This window comes from Camelina sativa, chromosome 9, assembly GCF_030686135.1.
Source record: "Camelina sativa cultivar CO46 ecotype springtype chromosome 9, ASM3068613v1".
Lineage (NCBI taxonomy): Eukaryota > Viridiplantae > Streptophyta > Magnoliopsida > Brassicales > Brassicaceae > Camelina > Camelina sativa.
The window spans coordinates 34,349,352-34,364,814 of record NC_141888.1 but is presented as its reverse complement, the minus strand read 5'-3'; the positions used below and the strand labels follow the sequence as shown (position 1 = coordinate 34,364,814).

The following is a 15,463-nucleotide window of genomic DNA, read 5'->3' as shown; positions in this document are numbered from 1 at the left end:
CACAAACTGTTTTGAATAACAGTAGATTTTTAAATCATCAGTTTAATAACAGTGTATTTCAGGAGACTTTTTAAAATTCATGATTGAATAACATAAGATTTGTAACTTTTATACAAATCACTTAAAATGTTAAGTTCCCTTAGTAGTATTTTTGTCTTCGAACTTGTAAAACATTAATATCACCTATCCCTCATACCTGTTTTATTGCCAACTTTTGACATAACTTCACTTATTTTGTCAGGGGACTGTGCACGTGCAAGTTGCAACCTATCTCTCTCCTTCCATATTTACTGATCGCTTGTATCGCTCTAATAATCAAATTCCCAAAACAAGGGACGTCAATTTTGATAAGTGTGTTACAAGTATATTTTTTTTTATGTGTATTTACTTTGGTATATATTGATCCATAAAGTTTCTACTGTCTGATGCCTCCATAAGTATATACGTAAACATAATATTCGCAACAGAAAACTATGATGATCTTTCTAATGTTTCAACATGTTTAATCAATTAATATTTACTTTTTGGAGAAGGCATGATTAGATATACTCTAAATGCACAAAGTACATTTTAATAGAAGTTACAGAATAATTGTTTATAAAACAATTAAATATATATATATATATATATATCTTAAAAACATAAAGAGTAATCTTCAGAATACCGACGTATTGAGATTCATAAGTATTTCACCACTCAATATGTACTCAACACATGGAACATCCTATTCTGTGTTGTTATGCTGTATTTTATAATTAGTAAAACTGACTCGATTGAAATCATGTTATACTCTAGTTTGCTTGTTTAAAGTTTAAGAATAATAAAAATGGATAAAAACGTATCACGGTGCAAGTGTGGAAATATTTTTGTTCAATGCTCAACAGTTATCCGAACTATTTAATTTATTTGTCGTTATAATAGTATCAATGTTTATATATTCATTTTTTTCTTCTTTTATAATAGTACTAATATTTATTCAGTGATGATTTTTTTTCCAACGTATTCCTTATGCAAATATAATTATGTCAACTAAAATATGTTGGTAAATTTTCTATATCCAAATAATTACAAAGAATATTTGTTACTAATTAAAATGATTAGAAAAACAAATAAAAATCAGTTCATTCTATCACTCTAGTATTTATGAATCATATTCTTGTGTTGTGCAGTTAAAGGATCACAAAACACTAATACCCTGTTCATTTTCTTCTCATTCTAGAAAAAACATATTGATATCGACATAATTTCATCAAATACGACATGATTAGAGGTTATGATATTTGTTTTTAGGAGGTATAGACATATGTATCCTCATTGTCAAATCAAGAATATATGAGAAAATGCAAGAAAATGAAACTTTTGAAACTATGAAGCTATTGATTTTGAAAAAAACATATTTGATAAATTCATTCGCAACAAAATATCTAGATATCTTCGATACTAAATTGATATTCAAAGAGAAAGCATGAACCCAAAAAGTTGAAATACCAAATAAAAATTTCAAGTTATTGATCTTCTTAATCATTTCATTTATAATTATATATACATATATATACAATGTTTATAATAATGTCTAACTTAATCTAATACCAAGTAACTTTCTGTCATTAAATATGTATGATCTTATATATTCAAAATAAACATGCTTAGATCAAACTAATATTTTTGAATTAACTTTTCATATCCAAATTGAGATTTCATCCAACAATTTTTACACAATTTTAAGAAACAAATATATAGTGTAACTCATGCCATAAGAAATGGAGCGGTAAGTAATAGCAGAAAATAACAAAATATATAAATTTATAAATAATTAAATTAATAAAACATTATATCGATTTGAGTCATTAACTACAGCTGTGACAACAAATATTTTTGAAAATGAAGACGTTACAAAAGTTCATTAAACCGCTATAAATATTTTCCATCGTCTCTTGCCGCTTTCTTAGATAATCATTCTTTTGTAATTTGTTGTTTTGATCAATGGTGACACAAAAACCGTTTCGTTTTTCCCCAATATACAAACAAATAGACCATAAATATTACTAGTTTTTTGTACTTAAATATACACAATTATATAAAATGAAAATGTTTTCATTAAACACTAAAATGTAGAAACTTTGAAAAATAATATTAAGAGATGCTTTAATAATCATATGTTATAACTTTTACTCTAAATAAAACTAACATTAACAAAACATAGGATTATAATAATACATTTTGTGTTGAAAACATAAATTCATAAAAATATTAAAATAATACTAAAAATCTCTTATTTTGAAATAGAGGGAATACATTTTATATATATTTGTAACTCCTTTTTCTTTATTTATTGCAGCTTTTGCTCCTTTCATTTTCAGGAGACAAACGAACATACTTTATTTTCTGCATTTGAACTTTTGTTTTCTTCTACGTTTATTTTTTCTACCTCCCCTGTCTCCCGTAAACTCGTAAAATTATTCCTCCCATGGCTTCCTCTCTCATCCTCTCTTTTTGAATTTCACTACTGTTTGATGAAATCGCTCTAATAATCTAATTTTCAAAATTTCCAAAATTTCCAAAATAACGGACGTTAGTTTTGATAAGTGTGTTACAAATAATTGGATATATGTGTATTTACTTTGGTTTGATCCATAAGGTTTCTAGTGTCTGATGCTGCAGTTAGTGATGCATCCATAAGTGTATAGGTAAACATAATATTCAAATCAGAAAATTATCATGATCTTTCTAATGTTTCTACATGTTAGTCAATAATTATCTACTTTTTGGAGGAAGGCATGCTTAGATATACTTTAAACACACAAGCCATATTTGAATAGAAATTACAAAATAATTTTAATGAAACAATTTTTAAAAAAAATATTTAAAACAGAAAAAGTAATCTTCAGAGTACCGAAATAAAATCCAAATAATTATGACTCTAGTATATTTGTTACTAATTAAAATAATTAGAAAAAATAAAATTCAGTTCATTTTATCACTTTTGTATTTATGAATCATATTCTTGTGTTGTGAGGTTGAATGTTGTGAGGTTAAAGGATCACAAAACAAACATACCTAGTCATTTTCTACTCATTCTAAAAAAATGACATATGGATATCTACATAATTTCATCGAATATGACATGACTTGATGTTATGATATTTGTTGTTGTGAGATATAGACATATGTATCATCATTGTCGAATCTAATATATTTATATGAGAAAAAGGCAAGAAAATGAAACTTTTGAAACCATGAAAGTATTGATTTAAAAAACACATATCTGATAATTTCATTCATGACAAAATATCTAGATATCTTCATTACTAAGTTTATACTTAAATTAAAAGCATGAAACCAAAAAGTCAAAATTTTGCCCATATAAAAATGTTGAAACTTTTACCTTATAAACATTTGAAGTTATATCTTCTTAATCATTTTTTTATAATTATATAAAATATGCAATACAATGTTTATCATAAAATTAAATCTATACCAAGTAAATTTCTGTCACTAAATATGTATGACCTTAAAAATTCAAAATAAATAATTTATGCTTAAATCAAACTAATATATTTGAATTAACATTTCATATCCAAATTAAGGTTTTATCCAACAATTCTAGGAAACAAATATATAGTGTGACTGATGGCATAACATATGACATTGTAATAATTTATTTTAGCAGTAATTAATAGCGTAAAAGTGATAAGAGCACAAAATCCATTAATTTATAAATAAGTAATTTAATATAACATTAAAACGATTTGATTCATGCATTAACTATAATTGTGACGACAAATGTTTTAAAAATTGAAAACATAAGAAACTAAAATATATATTTTAAAATTCTATTACTAAACCGTTATAAATATTTTTATCGTTTCTCGCCGCTTTGTTAAATAATAATTCTTATCTTTTTTATTTTGTTGTTGTGATCAATGGTGACACAAAACCGTTTTGTTCTTCCCTGCTATACCAACAAATGGACCATATCTATTAATTTATTGTATTTAAAATATATAGTCCTATATAAAATAGTTAAACACATATAGAAACTTTGAAAAATAATATTAAGAGATACTTTAATAATCATATATTATAGAGTTAATTCTCTAAATAATACTACCATTAATAAAATCTAGGATTAAATAACAGTATTTATTTGTATTGAAAACATAAATTCAAAAATATATTAAAATAATATTAAAATCTCTAATTTTGAAATAGAGAAGATATTTTACATTTATTTATTTGTAACTCATTTTCTCTATTTATTGCAGCTTTTGCTCCTTTCATTTTCATGAGACAAAAGCAGACTTTATTTTCTGCATTTGAACCTTTTTTTTTTTCCTACCTCCTCTGTCTCGTGTACTCGTAAAATTATTCCTTCCATGCCTTCCTCTCTCATCCTCTGTTTCACTACTACTGTTTGATCAAGTCTCCTAAAAATCGAAAAAAAAAGGAAGAAACTCTTTCAAATGGCCGACAAAACCGAATCAGAAGATTTCACTTCCCATAAACACCCAACTCTTCCTCAAGTCATAGACGAACTAAAAGAGCTCTGGGCTATGGTTTTACCAATCACAGCTATGAACTGTCTAGTCTACGTACGCGCCGTCGTCTCCGTTCTTTTCCTCGGACGGCTCGGTAGTCTCGAGCTAGCCGGAGGAGCTCTCTCAATCGGGTTCACCAACATCACAGGCTACTCTGTCCTCGTAGGACTCGCCTCGGGTCTTGAGCCAGTGTGTAGCCAAGCCTACGGAAGCAAAAACTGGGATCTCCTCACGCTCTCTCTTCACCGTATGGTCGTGATTCTCTTAGTCGCCTCTGTGCCCATTAGCCTCCTCTGGATCAACCTCGGACCCATCATGCTCTTTATGGGTCAAGACCCTGATATAACCGCTACAGCCGCTGAGTACTGTCTCTACGCTCTCCCTGACCTTTTGACCAATACGCTGCTTCAGCCGTTACGGGTTTACTTAAGGTCACAACGTGTGACAAAACCGATGATGTGGTGCACGTTAGCAGCTGTGGCGTTCCACGTGCCGTTGAACTATTGGCTAGTGATGGTGAAGCTATGGGGTGTTCCTGGTGTGGCGATTGCGTCTGTTGTGACGAATTTGATTATGGTTGGGCTTTTGGTTGGATATGTTTGGATGAGTGGAAGGTTGCATAAAAGAGTGAATGAGGGTGGTGGCTCTATTACGGCGGTGGCTCAGTCTTCATCATCTGTGATGGAGTTCGTTGGAGGGTTGGGACCATTGATGAGAGTGGCGGTTCCAAGTTGTTTGGGGATATGTTTGGAGTGGTGGTGGTATGAGATTGTGACTGTGCTTGGTGGTTACTTGGATAATCCTAAGCTTGCGGTGGCTGCGACTGGGATCTTGATTCAGACTACGAGTCTTATGTATACCGTTCCTATGGCTTTAGCTGGTTGTGTCTCTGCTCGGGTACGTGTCTTTACTCTTTTTTTTTTTATAGTCAAAATTAGAGTCAAATTGACTAAAAGTTGATTAAGTGGTGAAGAGTTGAGTCAAAACAATGATTGACTATGTTGATTAAGTGGTCCATATTGACCAAGTAGATAGTACTATAATTGATTTGGGTTTACAGATTGGTTTTCAAATTCAAACTGAAGATGAAACGTTTGAAGCAATATCAATTTTTTTTTTTTTCAAGATAAAAAAATTGTGGTGGCTTTGATTAAAAAGAAAAGTACAAAAGTCTTGGAATTTGGAGATGAGAAATCATTTTATTAGTGTGACAAAAAAAAGTTTTGGAAGATAGATTTGATTAACTTTATTTGTAATATGCATAAACTTTTCTTTTTGTTTTTTTTCTTGGTTTTCCAACGACCTTATTAATGGTTTAGAAAGCTACTTATTTGTTTCCTAGTAAAGTTTCTTAGAAGGAAGGCTCTCTGTTTTCTAGCTGTTTTTTGTTTTGTTTTGGGTAACTTCTTAAAGTTTTTTTTTCACAAAAAGAGAAAAAAATAAGTGGATAAAAAACGTGGAATGTGATGAGAAAATATTACATCAACTTCCATTAATAGGTCACCTCGTGGTATGTGATTGGACGTTAACATACCTAAAAAATATAAAAAAGTGGTTGAAAAGAGAGTAGTCAAGTGTGGTCTGTATTATTATTGCCAATCTCATGACCACTCTTCAACTTCATAGAAACAACTTGTTCTTTTCCGTTTCCTTCACATGTGACATAAGTTAGGCTTCATTAACTCTTTTTTCAAACATTTGGTTTCATTAATTTTTTTTCAGGTTGGTAACGAGCTAGGTGCAGGTAGACCGTACAAGGCAAGGCTAGCAGCGAACGTGGCTCTAGCTTGTGCATTTGTGATAGGAGCATTGAATGTGGTTTGGACCGTGGTACTAAAAGAGCGTTGGGCTGGGCTATTCACGGGCTATGAGCCACTCAAGGTGTTGGTTGCTTCTGTGATGCCAATTGTGGGGCTATGCGAGCTAGGAAACTGCCCGCAAACCACAGGTTGCGGGATTCTAAGAGGGACAGGTCGTCCTGCGGTTGGAGCACACGTGAATCTCGGGTCGTTTTATTTTGTGGGGACGCCTGTGGCTGTTGGACTAGCATTTTGGTTGAAAATTGGGTTTAGTGGATTGTGGTTTGGGTTGCTTTCGGCTCAAGCGGCTTGCGCGGTTTCAATATTGTATGCGGTTTTGGCGAGGACGGATTGGGAAGGGGAAGCGGTGAGAGCAATGAGTCTAACGAGTTTGGAGATGGGGAAAGTTGGGAATGATGAAGAGTCGTCGTCGTTGTTGTTGTTGGACGATCGTAATGGGAATGATGAGAAGTTGGGTAGTGTTTTGTAATTCATTTGGAGATCACTGTGGGGTCAAAATTCAGAACTTGTTCTGTGGGGGTGGTTTTTTTCATTAGTGATGATGAGTGGTTGACTCGTTTGATTTTAATGTTTTGTTTCTGTCCGTTTTTTTTTAGTGAATTTTCTAATTGAAATCTTGGAAGCTAAATCATTATTAGACGTTGAAAGTAAGATTAATAATTTGTTAAACATACAAAAAAACAAATATCGGATAACGCTTTTTGCTAGAAATGGTGAAAAAGAGAATAGTAGTAAAAGCTTACAAGAAACTTTTTTGGCCATATTAAGCGAAACACCATTAAACGCATGCCTATGGCCCCTATACACTCCTTTATTCCCTCATTTCGTGTGATTCTTTTCTATAACCAGTATTTTAAATACTTCCTCCGTTTCAAAATATAGGATGTTTTAAGGAAAGTACGCAGATTAAGAAGTTTTACTTTTAACAAGTTCAACCAATCAAAAACAATACTGCATAATATAAAATACTAAACTAATCTAAAAGTTGCATTGAAATTTGAAAACATCTTATATTATGAAACAAAAAGTCTCTCCAAAACATCTTATATTTTGAAACGAAGGGAGTATATTTTATTAAACTTTTTGCCTTTGAAAATTGTATTTTGTGTGTAAATAGTGTTTTATCTATTTTATCGTTAGGCGAGAAAACGATGATGAGGAATGGGTACAAATACATTTATTGTACTTTTCTAAATTGAAATGATACAGAACCCTACACATGCACAGGTGTTTTGTTTCCCTAAAAACTTTGGGACATGCCATTGCTAAAAGTATCCCATACAAAGAACTCTCTTTTTTTTGTCGGGCACTTCAAGTCTTGAACTATGGAATTAGAAGAATCGTGTCATACCAATCCGATTCATACCTTATCATCCTGTTTACATATCCAATCGTTGTAGTAAACCAAGTGACAAAGAAAAGTCGAAAACTGAAGCATTGGGATAATTCTTATGTTAATGCTATTTGAGACTCCCACAAAAATAAGTGAGGTATAAAATACATTGGGAATGGTTCGTGATTTGTAAATGCAAAAGGTTGAAGAAAGGAATGGAGTAAATGAGAGAGTAACAAGAGTGGGGACTTCATTAAAAGCAATGTCTCAAAGGGTCACGCTTGATGGCATGTAGGACTTGATGATGACGAGACATCTGAGATTTTGTTACTCCGTATTTTAAATGTACCTTTCGATAGAGTTTATATTTTTGCACATTCTTGTGCTTATCAAGTTATCAGTATATGCCAAAGAAATTAAAACCAAACAGTAAGAAGATTTCAAAAATTAATGAGAAAGGATCAAAGAATGTGAAAGCCTTTGAAAAGAAAGAGAGGGATCATGTGAATCCAACACATCTTAATTTACTCTCACTCTTCCTATATATCTTATCTTAATTCATGATTCATCTCTTCACCACATTTTTCTTCCTTTCAAAAACACTTTCTACATACGAGAGCTTGAACTATAAACTTCAAATTTTGTTAGGAATGAAATACGTATCTTTATTTGCGATTGTTCTTCTCCATCTCTTTGTTAGTAGTAATAGTTTCCAACGGGATCTCTTCAACTGTGAGTAATTTTTATGGCTATTTATTACATGATTCATGTTTAGGAGACAATGAACTTATTATATCATCTTGGTTGGTTCTTTTATTTGTTGTAGATGTGGCGAGTGGATCAAGCATACCTGATTGTTCGAACGCATGTGGTCCATGTAAACCATGCAAGCTCGTTGTGATCATTTCCAAGTGCTCAGCCTCCGAGGCTTGCCCTCTCGTTTACAAGTGCTTGTGCAAAGGCAAATACTATCACGTGCCTTCCCTCACCTAAAGCCTTCCTCATCTCACGTGACCACTTTTTTTCCCTTTTACGTTTTCAATGATCTCTTGTTGCTTCTCACTGTCACCTTAGCGTGTGGGTTTGATTTGTAATACCAAAATTGAATAAACGGCCAGGGAAAATATTATATTATTGGTTTGCAAACCCAATACAAAAACAAAAAAAAGCTTAGTAGTTGATGAACAAACTAATATACTATTCCTAAGGGAAGAGTCAGGGTCTGAATTTAAAGCTCTGTCTCGATTTCGTTGAAGTTCCAGTCTCTGACAAGGTCTCTTCTCACAGCACGGCTTCGTACTAAGCGTGGTGAGGCTCCTTCACCTGCTTGGAAATTGGGTTGTGGGGTTACCTTTGAGGATGATGCAGGGAAAGTGTTTGATCTAGCTGCTTGAACAAGTGAGTTCCTTGTGAGGCAGCTGGCAATCACAGAGCATCTACCTTCGTTGTCTGAGCTAGAAACAGAGTAGCTTCTAAATGAGTGGGATGGGCTCTCTACACTATGGCACACGAGGCACGCAAAACTCATTTTTTTTAATCTGCCTCGGTAAGTATCTTCTATACGGGGTTTGAATCACAAACACACTTGCTCTTTAGAATTACCTGCGTTTAGACATAATCCAATGGTTTCAGAAACAGACGAATGGAACATAAGATAAAAAGTCTGCTGCGAGTGATCTCTCATTTCTGTGGAACAAGTTACTTAAAAAAGGACCCTTCATTGTGGAGAACAAGAACTAAGCTAACCATTCACCAAAGTCAATTCCTTAACTCACGAAATCTAAGCAAAATCAGACACCGTTTCAAACAGCACTCTTTGGCTGACACTGCATCAATAAGATCATGACAATATCTTCTTGAGGATGATGTTCTACTAACATCTACATTAACAGATACAGAGCACAGACAAAAGCTCATTACTTTCTCCCCGACGAAGAATGTCCATGAACACTAGCTACTAAGAGGTGGCAGCTCCCAAACCATCAATGAGAAGTGTACATAACCAGACTCATGTGTTCAACATCTATAGACAAAGGCTTTATAGACTAAGACTCCATTTTCAGCAGCAAAAGGAGGCCAATGAGAATTAAACATCTTCGAATAAGAATTCAAGCGAATACACTATGATACACCACAAAAAAAAACCCCATCTCTAGCTTAGCCTAGATCAAGCTCTATGCCTATCTTACTCATCACTGCTAGGGCTCAGCTTCCGAACTACAAATTCAAACCTATATATCTTCAACTACAAATTCAAACCTAGATACACTAAAATCAGCTAGAGCAAGATCGACAAGAATTCAATTCCAATTGCGCGCTAGAGCAAGAGAGAGATAGAGAAAGAGTTGAGATCTGGAGAAGCAAAGCTTATTACCTCTTGGGTGATTCTCTCGAATTGAATTCGGTGTCCAGAGAAGTGACGACGATTACTTTAATTTCGAATTCGAGGTAATCCCCATCGTCATCATCACGAGGATCCAGAAACCAAAGCCTCGATTTGGGGGTTTATAGCTAAGTTTATTGCGCGTGTCCGACACGCGCCGCCACATCAAGCGAGATTTCCCGCGTGCGACGATGACACGGACATGCTAGTAAATGTTAACATACGCCATTTCATTTAACCCGCTTCCAATTTCTGAGAAACTTGGTTTAGTCTAAACCATTAAAATATTCTTCGGTTCTTGTACAATTCCAACCAATTCAAACCGGTTCATAGTCTTTTAAAAACAATCTTGCATCATCATTAGCAAATTCTTATGCTTCTTTTAAATCAGAATTTCCACAACAGAAGTAAGAAAAATAAACCTATCACATCTGGAAATTTACAGAAATTGTGAAGTCTTAAACGAGAGTTGATAATTAGAGGAAACACTAGAAGGATTTTATCCACTCCGCTTTCTTCATGATTCACATAACGAAAATAATACAGTTGTGCATATAGATGCCATTTCTTCCTCTTTACCACTTGTAAGCAGAAGACCATTCAAGCTGTGGATCAAAGGACAGACAATACAAGAGAGATTTATTAGATTTTATAACAGGTAGCGCTCACTCGGATTTGCTTGTTGAGATTGCATACCTTTAGGAACTCGTTCCAGCATTTGTCCCTCCAGTTAGATCTTCTAATTCATCAACAATCGCAGTGTAGCAAAAGAAGTATTGATCCTTCGATAAAAAGTAAGTACTAAACAAGTCAGAACACTAATGTGGTGAGGTAATATGGTAGCTAAAACTTGTAACCCCCAAAGATTTACCATGGTTTGAACCATCCCAATGCGTTGACTACGGAATTTTGCCACAGTTTTAGCAAGATCCAACGCAGACATATCGCCAGCAAGAACTCTCTGGATTGTGTTATGTATCGCACAGTATGTTCCAGTTCTTCCTATACCTGCGCTGATAAATTTAAAAACAATTCTCTCAGGAAACATTGAACACCACTTGCATACAGGCACACTCATTGACATGGCATCGTACCTGCAGTGCACAATGATTGGGCCAGCACTAGGCGGTACTTGATATAGTCTTTTTAGAATTTCACGGACAGCCACAGTATCCTTGGGAACTCCATGATCAGGCCACTCTGGATACTGAATATGCAGAACAGACATGGGCTGATCCTCCGTCTGAAACACGTCGTTCATAATGTGAAACATGCTAGACCTTTAAAGAGAGAACTTGCTCGGGGAGAAATATACAGAAGCAAACTGATATAGGATTCTTACCTCCTTGTATTTAACCTCAAGGTTCCGTAACATCAGTGAAGTGTCAGTAGTCTTTATCCACTTTGTCATCACAGATATGTTGCCAAATTCTCTAGGTCCATCTCCGGCTTGAAAATAGTCACCACATTTAACAGTCTGTGACAAGAAGACAGATAAGTTCGAATGAAAAAACAAACTAGATAAGTTTGTTTTTAAATCAACATAAGCGAGACAGTTATCTATCGTCATCACTGTAAACGAAACATTCAAACCTTACTAACAAATAATGAACTAATGTTTGATTGAACAAGAGGAATCTACGGTTGAGTAGACCATCAAAACCAAATGCTCACAACAAATATACCAATATTCTTCCCGTCTGCTTGGATGTTATCGTCTAAAAAAAAATATAGTAATAGATGCCTTGATGATCAGATTATATGTCACTGAATATCCTAACTTAATGCCAAGCGTGAATCTATCCATTACCAAGTGAGGCTTGGTGACACTCTAGCATTAAAGATAGGTACATAGATTTACCTCAAAGGGAATGTAACACCGACCAAAAGATCAAGGGGAAGATAACATTACATCATCCTTACAAACTAACTTAATTAGGAATGAATTCATCGATCATCAAACAAATAAGATAGTGGCATTCCTGTTTCGTCAAGCAACACAACACCAAAGAAAAAAAGACTCATATACACACAACCTTTAAGTTAATGAAAGCAGAGAGTACCTTATAATTGTCAACCAATCGAGTGAGCATAACAATGATTGGGCAATGGTGCTGAATTACCATCTCCCAGAAGTCTTCCATCGTGTGTGGTAGAGGACCTTGCGTAGCTATGAACTGAGAAATACTCTCAGAATCCGACGTCTACCATAACATAAAACCCATTGTAGAAGAAACATTCAATAATCAATAAACAGAAAGCTACAAAAAACACACACACAAGTAAATAGACTAAGAAGAAGTGTTACCTTGATTAAGCTAGCATTCACATATCCTTCTGCAGACGATCTGTAATCTTTACATGGATTCAGAACAATCCTGTTATTGTCAACTAAAACCAAAAAGCCAATCCGATTAGAACTATACTCTACTTAGCATATTTGCAAATAAAAGGAAAAAGGAATATTTACATGGAACAACATCTCTGTATCTGTTCTTCTCAATATTAACATTGTTCATAGCTAGTGTACAGCTTAGCAGCATCTCCGTTGGCCTCAACCTATTAGCCTGCGTTGCGTTCGACTAGAGTCTATTAATACATACGTAATTGTGAATAAGAGACTAGAGAGAGGATGGATCTGTAACCTGTAGATTGGCGAATTCATGAGCGATCGAGTCGGGATTTTCGATTTTTTCCCGGAAAACGCCGAGAGCTTGACGGCAGTAGTTGAGCTGATCGGGAGATAGAGAGAGTATCGAAGGAGGAGAATCAGCGGATGAGAAATCGAAACGATTCGAGCCGGTGGAAAGAGTCGCGGCGGAAGGAGTCATCCCTGTCGCCATGTCTGATCGACGGTGGGATCTAGTAGCGCGACGGCAGGAACTGAAGTTGCCCGTCGTGTGAGGCGGAGTGAGAGAATCGGAACCTTTTTTTTTTTTTCTGATCAATTTGAAGTTTTCTAATTGGCTTGGGCTCTTTCTCTCTCTCTCTTTCTTTCCTCTCTATACAAATAAAAAAGGAAATGGTTTGAAACTTTGAATATTACAAAAAAAAGAAACTTTGAATATTAATTAGTGGGATTTTACTAAGTTGCATTTTTTTATTTGATGCACCATCTTTGACTGTTGATTATATGACAATTTCCTTCTTCTTTTTTTAATTTTCTTCTAATTATTAAAGTTAACGACCATACTCTAAATGAATCTATTTTTAATATTTTTTCCTTTGTTTCTATCTAATTATTAAATTTGATGACCATACTATAAAGTAATCTATTTTATATATAATTTTAGCAAAGCTTTTAAGCAAAGGAACCATATAGAACTTGTAATTTTTTTATTAAAGCTATTATAAATTCTGAAGAAGTTTAAATACATAGATAATTTAATCAATTATTTAAAACGGGGAACCTCACTGGATAAACTATAGTGGGCCTTAGTGTAGTGCAGTGAAGTGACTTTAGTGCAGTGGCAGGAGGTAAGTCCATTTGTAGAAGGCACAATCACACAGGGATCGAGTTCCGCTCTCTACGAATGTAGGGATTTGGCTAATGGGCCGGCCAGTTGTGGAGAAAAAAAAAAAAACTATAGTGGGCCTGAAAAACCCAACTTAAAAGCCCATTAAAATGATAGAAACTGTAGACTACTGAGTAACACGAGTGGAACGAGCAACAGTCTCCAACATCAACAATGTCTTTGAAACGCCATTGATGAGCCAAAACCCTCTTTAAACCCTTTCGTCTCTACCAAAACCCTAAAAAAAAACCACAAAATCGCCGATGAAATCCATTTTCCGTACCATTTCTACTCGCCGTCATTCCGGCCACCGAACCTTCGCCGATACGACGGCGGAAGATGTCTACAAATTCGTGAGAGACAGAGGTCTCGACCACGCGGTCGAAAGAGAGAAGAATCTCAGACCGCTTCTCAGCATCAAAGACCTAATCAGATCGGAGCCAGCGAAATCAGTCCCGATCTCAGTTATCACCACTCAGAAAGACTCACTCCGAGTTCCACTCCGTCCGATCGAGTTCATCCGAAGCTTCCCTTCCGTTTTCCAAGAGTCTCTCCCCGGAGGAATTGGTATTCACCCTCACATCAGCCTCACGCCGGAGATTCTAAACCTCGACTCCGATGAGCAGTTGGTTTACGGAAGTGAGAGTTATAAGCAAGGTTTAGCTGATAGGCTTTTGAAACTGTTGATGATCAATAGGATTAACAAAATTCCATTGGAGCTTCTTGATTTGTTGAAATGGGATTTAGGTTTGCCTCAGGATTACGTTCAAACTATGGTACCTGAGTTCCCTGATTATTTTAGAGTTATCAAATCTAAGTTACGTGGATGTAGTGGTGAGCTAGAGCTTGTTTGTTGGAGCAATGACCATGCTGTATCTGTGTTGGAGAAGAAAGCTAGAACGGTAGGGAAAGGAGAGTACACGAAAGGATCTGCGATTGCTTTTCCGATGAAGTTTTCAAATGGTTTTGTGGTTGATAAGAAGATGAAGAAATGGATTGATGATTGGCAGAAACTGCCGTATATCTCTCCTTATGAGAATGCACTTCATCTGTCTGCGACTAGTGATGAGTCTGACAAGTGGGCGGCTGCTGTTTTGCACGAAATCATGAATCTTTTTGTGTCCAAGAAGGTTGGGAAAGATGCTGTTTTGCATCTCGGTGAGTTTATGGGATTGAGATCAAGGTTTAAGAGAGTTTTACATAACCATCCCGGTGTCTTTTACTTGTCGAGTAAGCTTAGGACTCATACTGTGGTTCTTAGAGATGGTTACAAGAGGGGGGTGTTGATAGAGGGTAATGAACTGGTGACTAGCAGGAACCGTTACATGAAACTCATGAATACGGTTAAGAAAGATAACAAGGCAATTTCTTCCAAAAGCAAGAGAGAAGAGAAGGGGAAGGTGGAGGGGGAAGTTTGTGACACTGATGCAAAGGCTGGGAATGATGATGACATTTCTGGTTCTGATGTTGAGGATGATCGTAAAGGAGATTTTGTTGATGATGACGAGGACGATAGTGAAGATGATGAAGTGGATCAAAACCAGAGTCTGAATCGTGGTCGTAGAAATTCAAGTCCAAGAGCAGGTAGGAGGAGTTTTGGGAACTCAGGTTCAAGGGATAAGCCACAATCCAGGCGGAACAAGATCGGCTTAAAGACCGAGAAGAAGAGGAGTCGGATGTATTAAAAAGACTTTAATCCATGTTTACTGGTGGCTGCTTTTTCAGCGGGTTTGTTTCTTGTCCTGTTTAGTAATCTTACTCTATAGCTTGTTCTTTTCATTCTTACTTCTCAGGGGAAACAAGAGTTTTTTTTTAAAGAGTGAGTTATATTCCACGGTTATGCTTAGACCTTATATCTGACTTTCCCAAGTGAT

General features: G+C 35.2%; 5 protein-coding genes across 5 annotated transcripts; 3 read left to right on the top strand and 2 right to left on the bottom strand.

The window, feature by feature from the left end:
• The first annotated feature begins 4,261 nt into the window (after positions 1-4,261).
• Positions 4,262-6,972, top strand: LOC104712763 (protein DETOXIFICATION 54-like). The gene is made up of 2 exons (XM_010429733.3): positions 4,262-5,435; positions 6,261-6,972. The coding sequence occupies exons 1-2, from the start codon at positions 4,464-4,466 to the stop codon at positions 6,825-6,827; spliced, it is 1,539 nt and encodes a 512-aa protein (XP_010428035.1). The 5' UTR covers positions 4,262-4,463; the 3' UTR covers positions 6,828-6,972.
• A 1,283-nt stretch (positions 6,973-8,255) lies between these two features.
• On the top strand, positions 8,256-8,819 carry LOC104715811 (EPIDERMAL PATTERNING FACTOR-like protein 7). The gene is made up of 2 exons (XM_087465879.1): positions 8,256-8,423; positions 8,518-8,819. The coding sequence occupies exons 1-2, from the start codon at positions 8,342-8,344 to the stop codon at positions 8,682-8,684; spliced, it is 249 nt and encodes an 82-aa protein (XP_087322005.1). The 5' UTR covers positions 8,256-8,341; the 3' UTR covers positions 8,685-8,819.
• LOC104712762 (uncharacterized) lies at positions 8,794-10,203 on the bottom strand. The gene is made up of 2 exons (XM_010429732.3): positions 10,066-10,203; positions 8,794-9,293 (listed from the first exon to the last, which is right to left on the bottom strand). The coding sequence occupies exon 2, from the start codon at positions 9,217-9,219 to the stop codon at positions 8,920-8,922; it is 300 nt and encodes a 99-aa protein (XP_010428034.1). The 5' UTR covers positions 9,220-9,293; positions 10,066-10,203; the 3' UTR covers positions 8,794-8,919.
• A 206-nt stretch (positions 10,204-10,409) lies between these two features.
• Positions 10,410-13,120, bottom strand: LOC104712761 (protein-tyrosine-phosphatase PTP1). The gene is made up of 9 exons (XM_010429731.3): positions 12,720-13,120; positions 12,545-12,641; positions 12,383-12,465; positions 12,138-12,278; positions 11,417-11,551; positions 11,169-11,317; positions 10,946-11,087; positions 10,771-10,856; positions 10,410-10,679 (listed from the first exon to the last, which is right to left on the bottom strand). Exons 1-8 carry the CDS (start codon positions 12,915-12,917, stop codon positions 10,773-10,775), a joined length of 1,029 nt encoding a protein of 342 aa, XP_010428033.1. The 5' UTR covers positions 12,918-13,120; the 3' UTR covers positions 10,410-10,679; positions 10,771-10,772.
• Positions 13,121-13,731: 611 nt separating this feature from the next.
• Positions 13,732-15,442, top strand: LOC104712759 (protein WHAT'S THIS FACTOR 9, mitochondrial-like). Its single transcript, XM_010429730.3, has one exon. It carries the CDS (start codon positions 13,853-13,855, stop codon positions 15,272-15,274), a length of 1,422 nt encoding a protein of 473 aa, XP_010428032.2. The 5' UTR covers positions 13,732-13,852; the 3' UTR covers positions 15,275-15,442.
• Positions 15,443-15,463: the final 21 nt, after the last annotated feature.

Bases quoted from the DNA above. Each gene is read 5' to 3' on its own strand.
- LOC104712763 (XM_010429733.3), top strand. From the start codon at position 4,464: ATGGCCGACAAAACCGAATCAGAAGATTTCACTTCCCATAAACACCCA. The intron at 5,436-6,260 runs GTACGTGTCTTT...ATTTTTTTTCAG, and splicing joins CTGGTTGTGTCTCTGCTCGG to GTTGGTAACGAGCTAGGTGC.
- LOC104715811 (XM_087465879.1), top strand. From the start codon at position 8,342: ATGAAATACGTATCTTTATTTGCGATTGTTCTTCTCCATCTCTTTGTT. The intron at 8,424-8,517 runs GTGAGTAATTTT...TATTTGTTGTAG, and splicing joins CCAACGGGATCTCTTCAACT to ATGTGGCGAGTGGATCAAGC.
- LOC104712762 (XM_010429732.3), bottom strand. From the start codon at position 9,219: ATGAGTTTTGCGTGCCTCGTGTGCCATAGTGTAGAGAGCCCATCCCAC.
- LOC104712761 (XM_010429731.3), bottom strand. From the start codon at position 12,917: ATGGCGACAGGGATGACTCCTTCCGCCGCGACTCTTTCCACCGGCTCG. The intron at 11,318-11,416 runs GTAAGAATCCTA...GACGTGTTTCAG, and splicing joins TTGAGGTTAAATACAAGGAG to ACGGAGGATCAGCCCATGTC. The intron at 11,088-11,168 runs GTACGATGCCAT...TAAATTTATCAG, and splicing joins CCAATCATTGTGCACTGCAG to CGCAGGTATAGGAAGAACTG.
- LOC104712759 (XM_010429730.3), top strand. From the start codon at position 13,853: ATGAAATCCATTTTCCGTACCATTTCTACTCGCCGTCATTCCGGCCAC.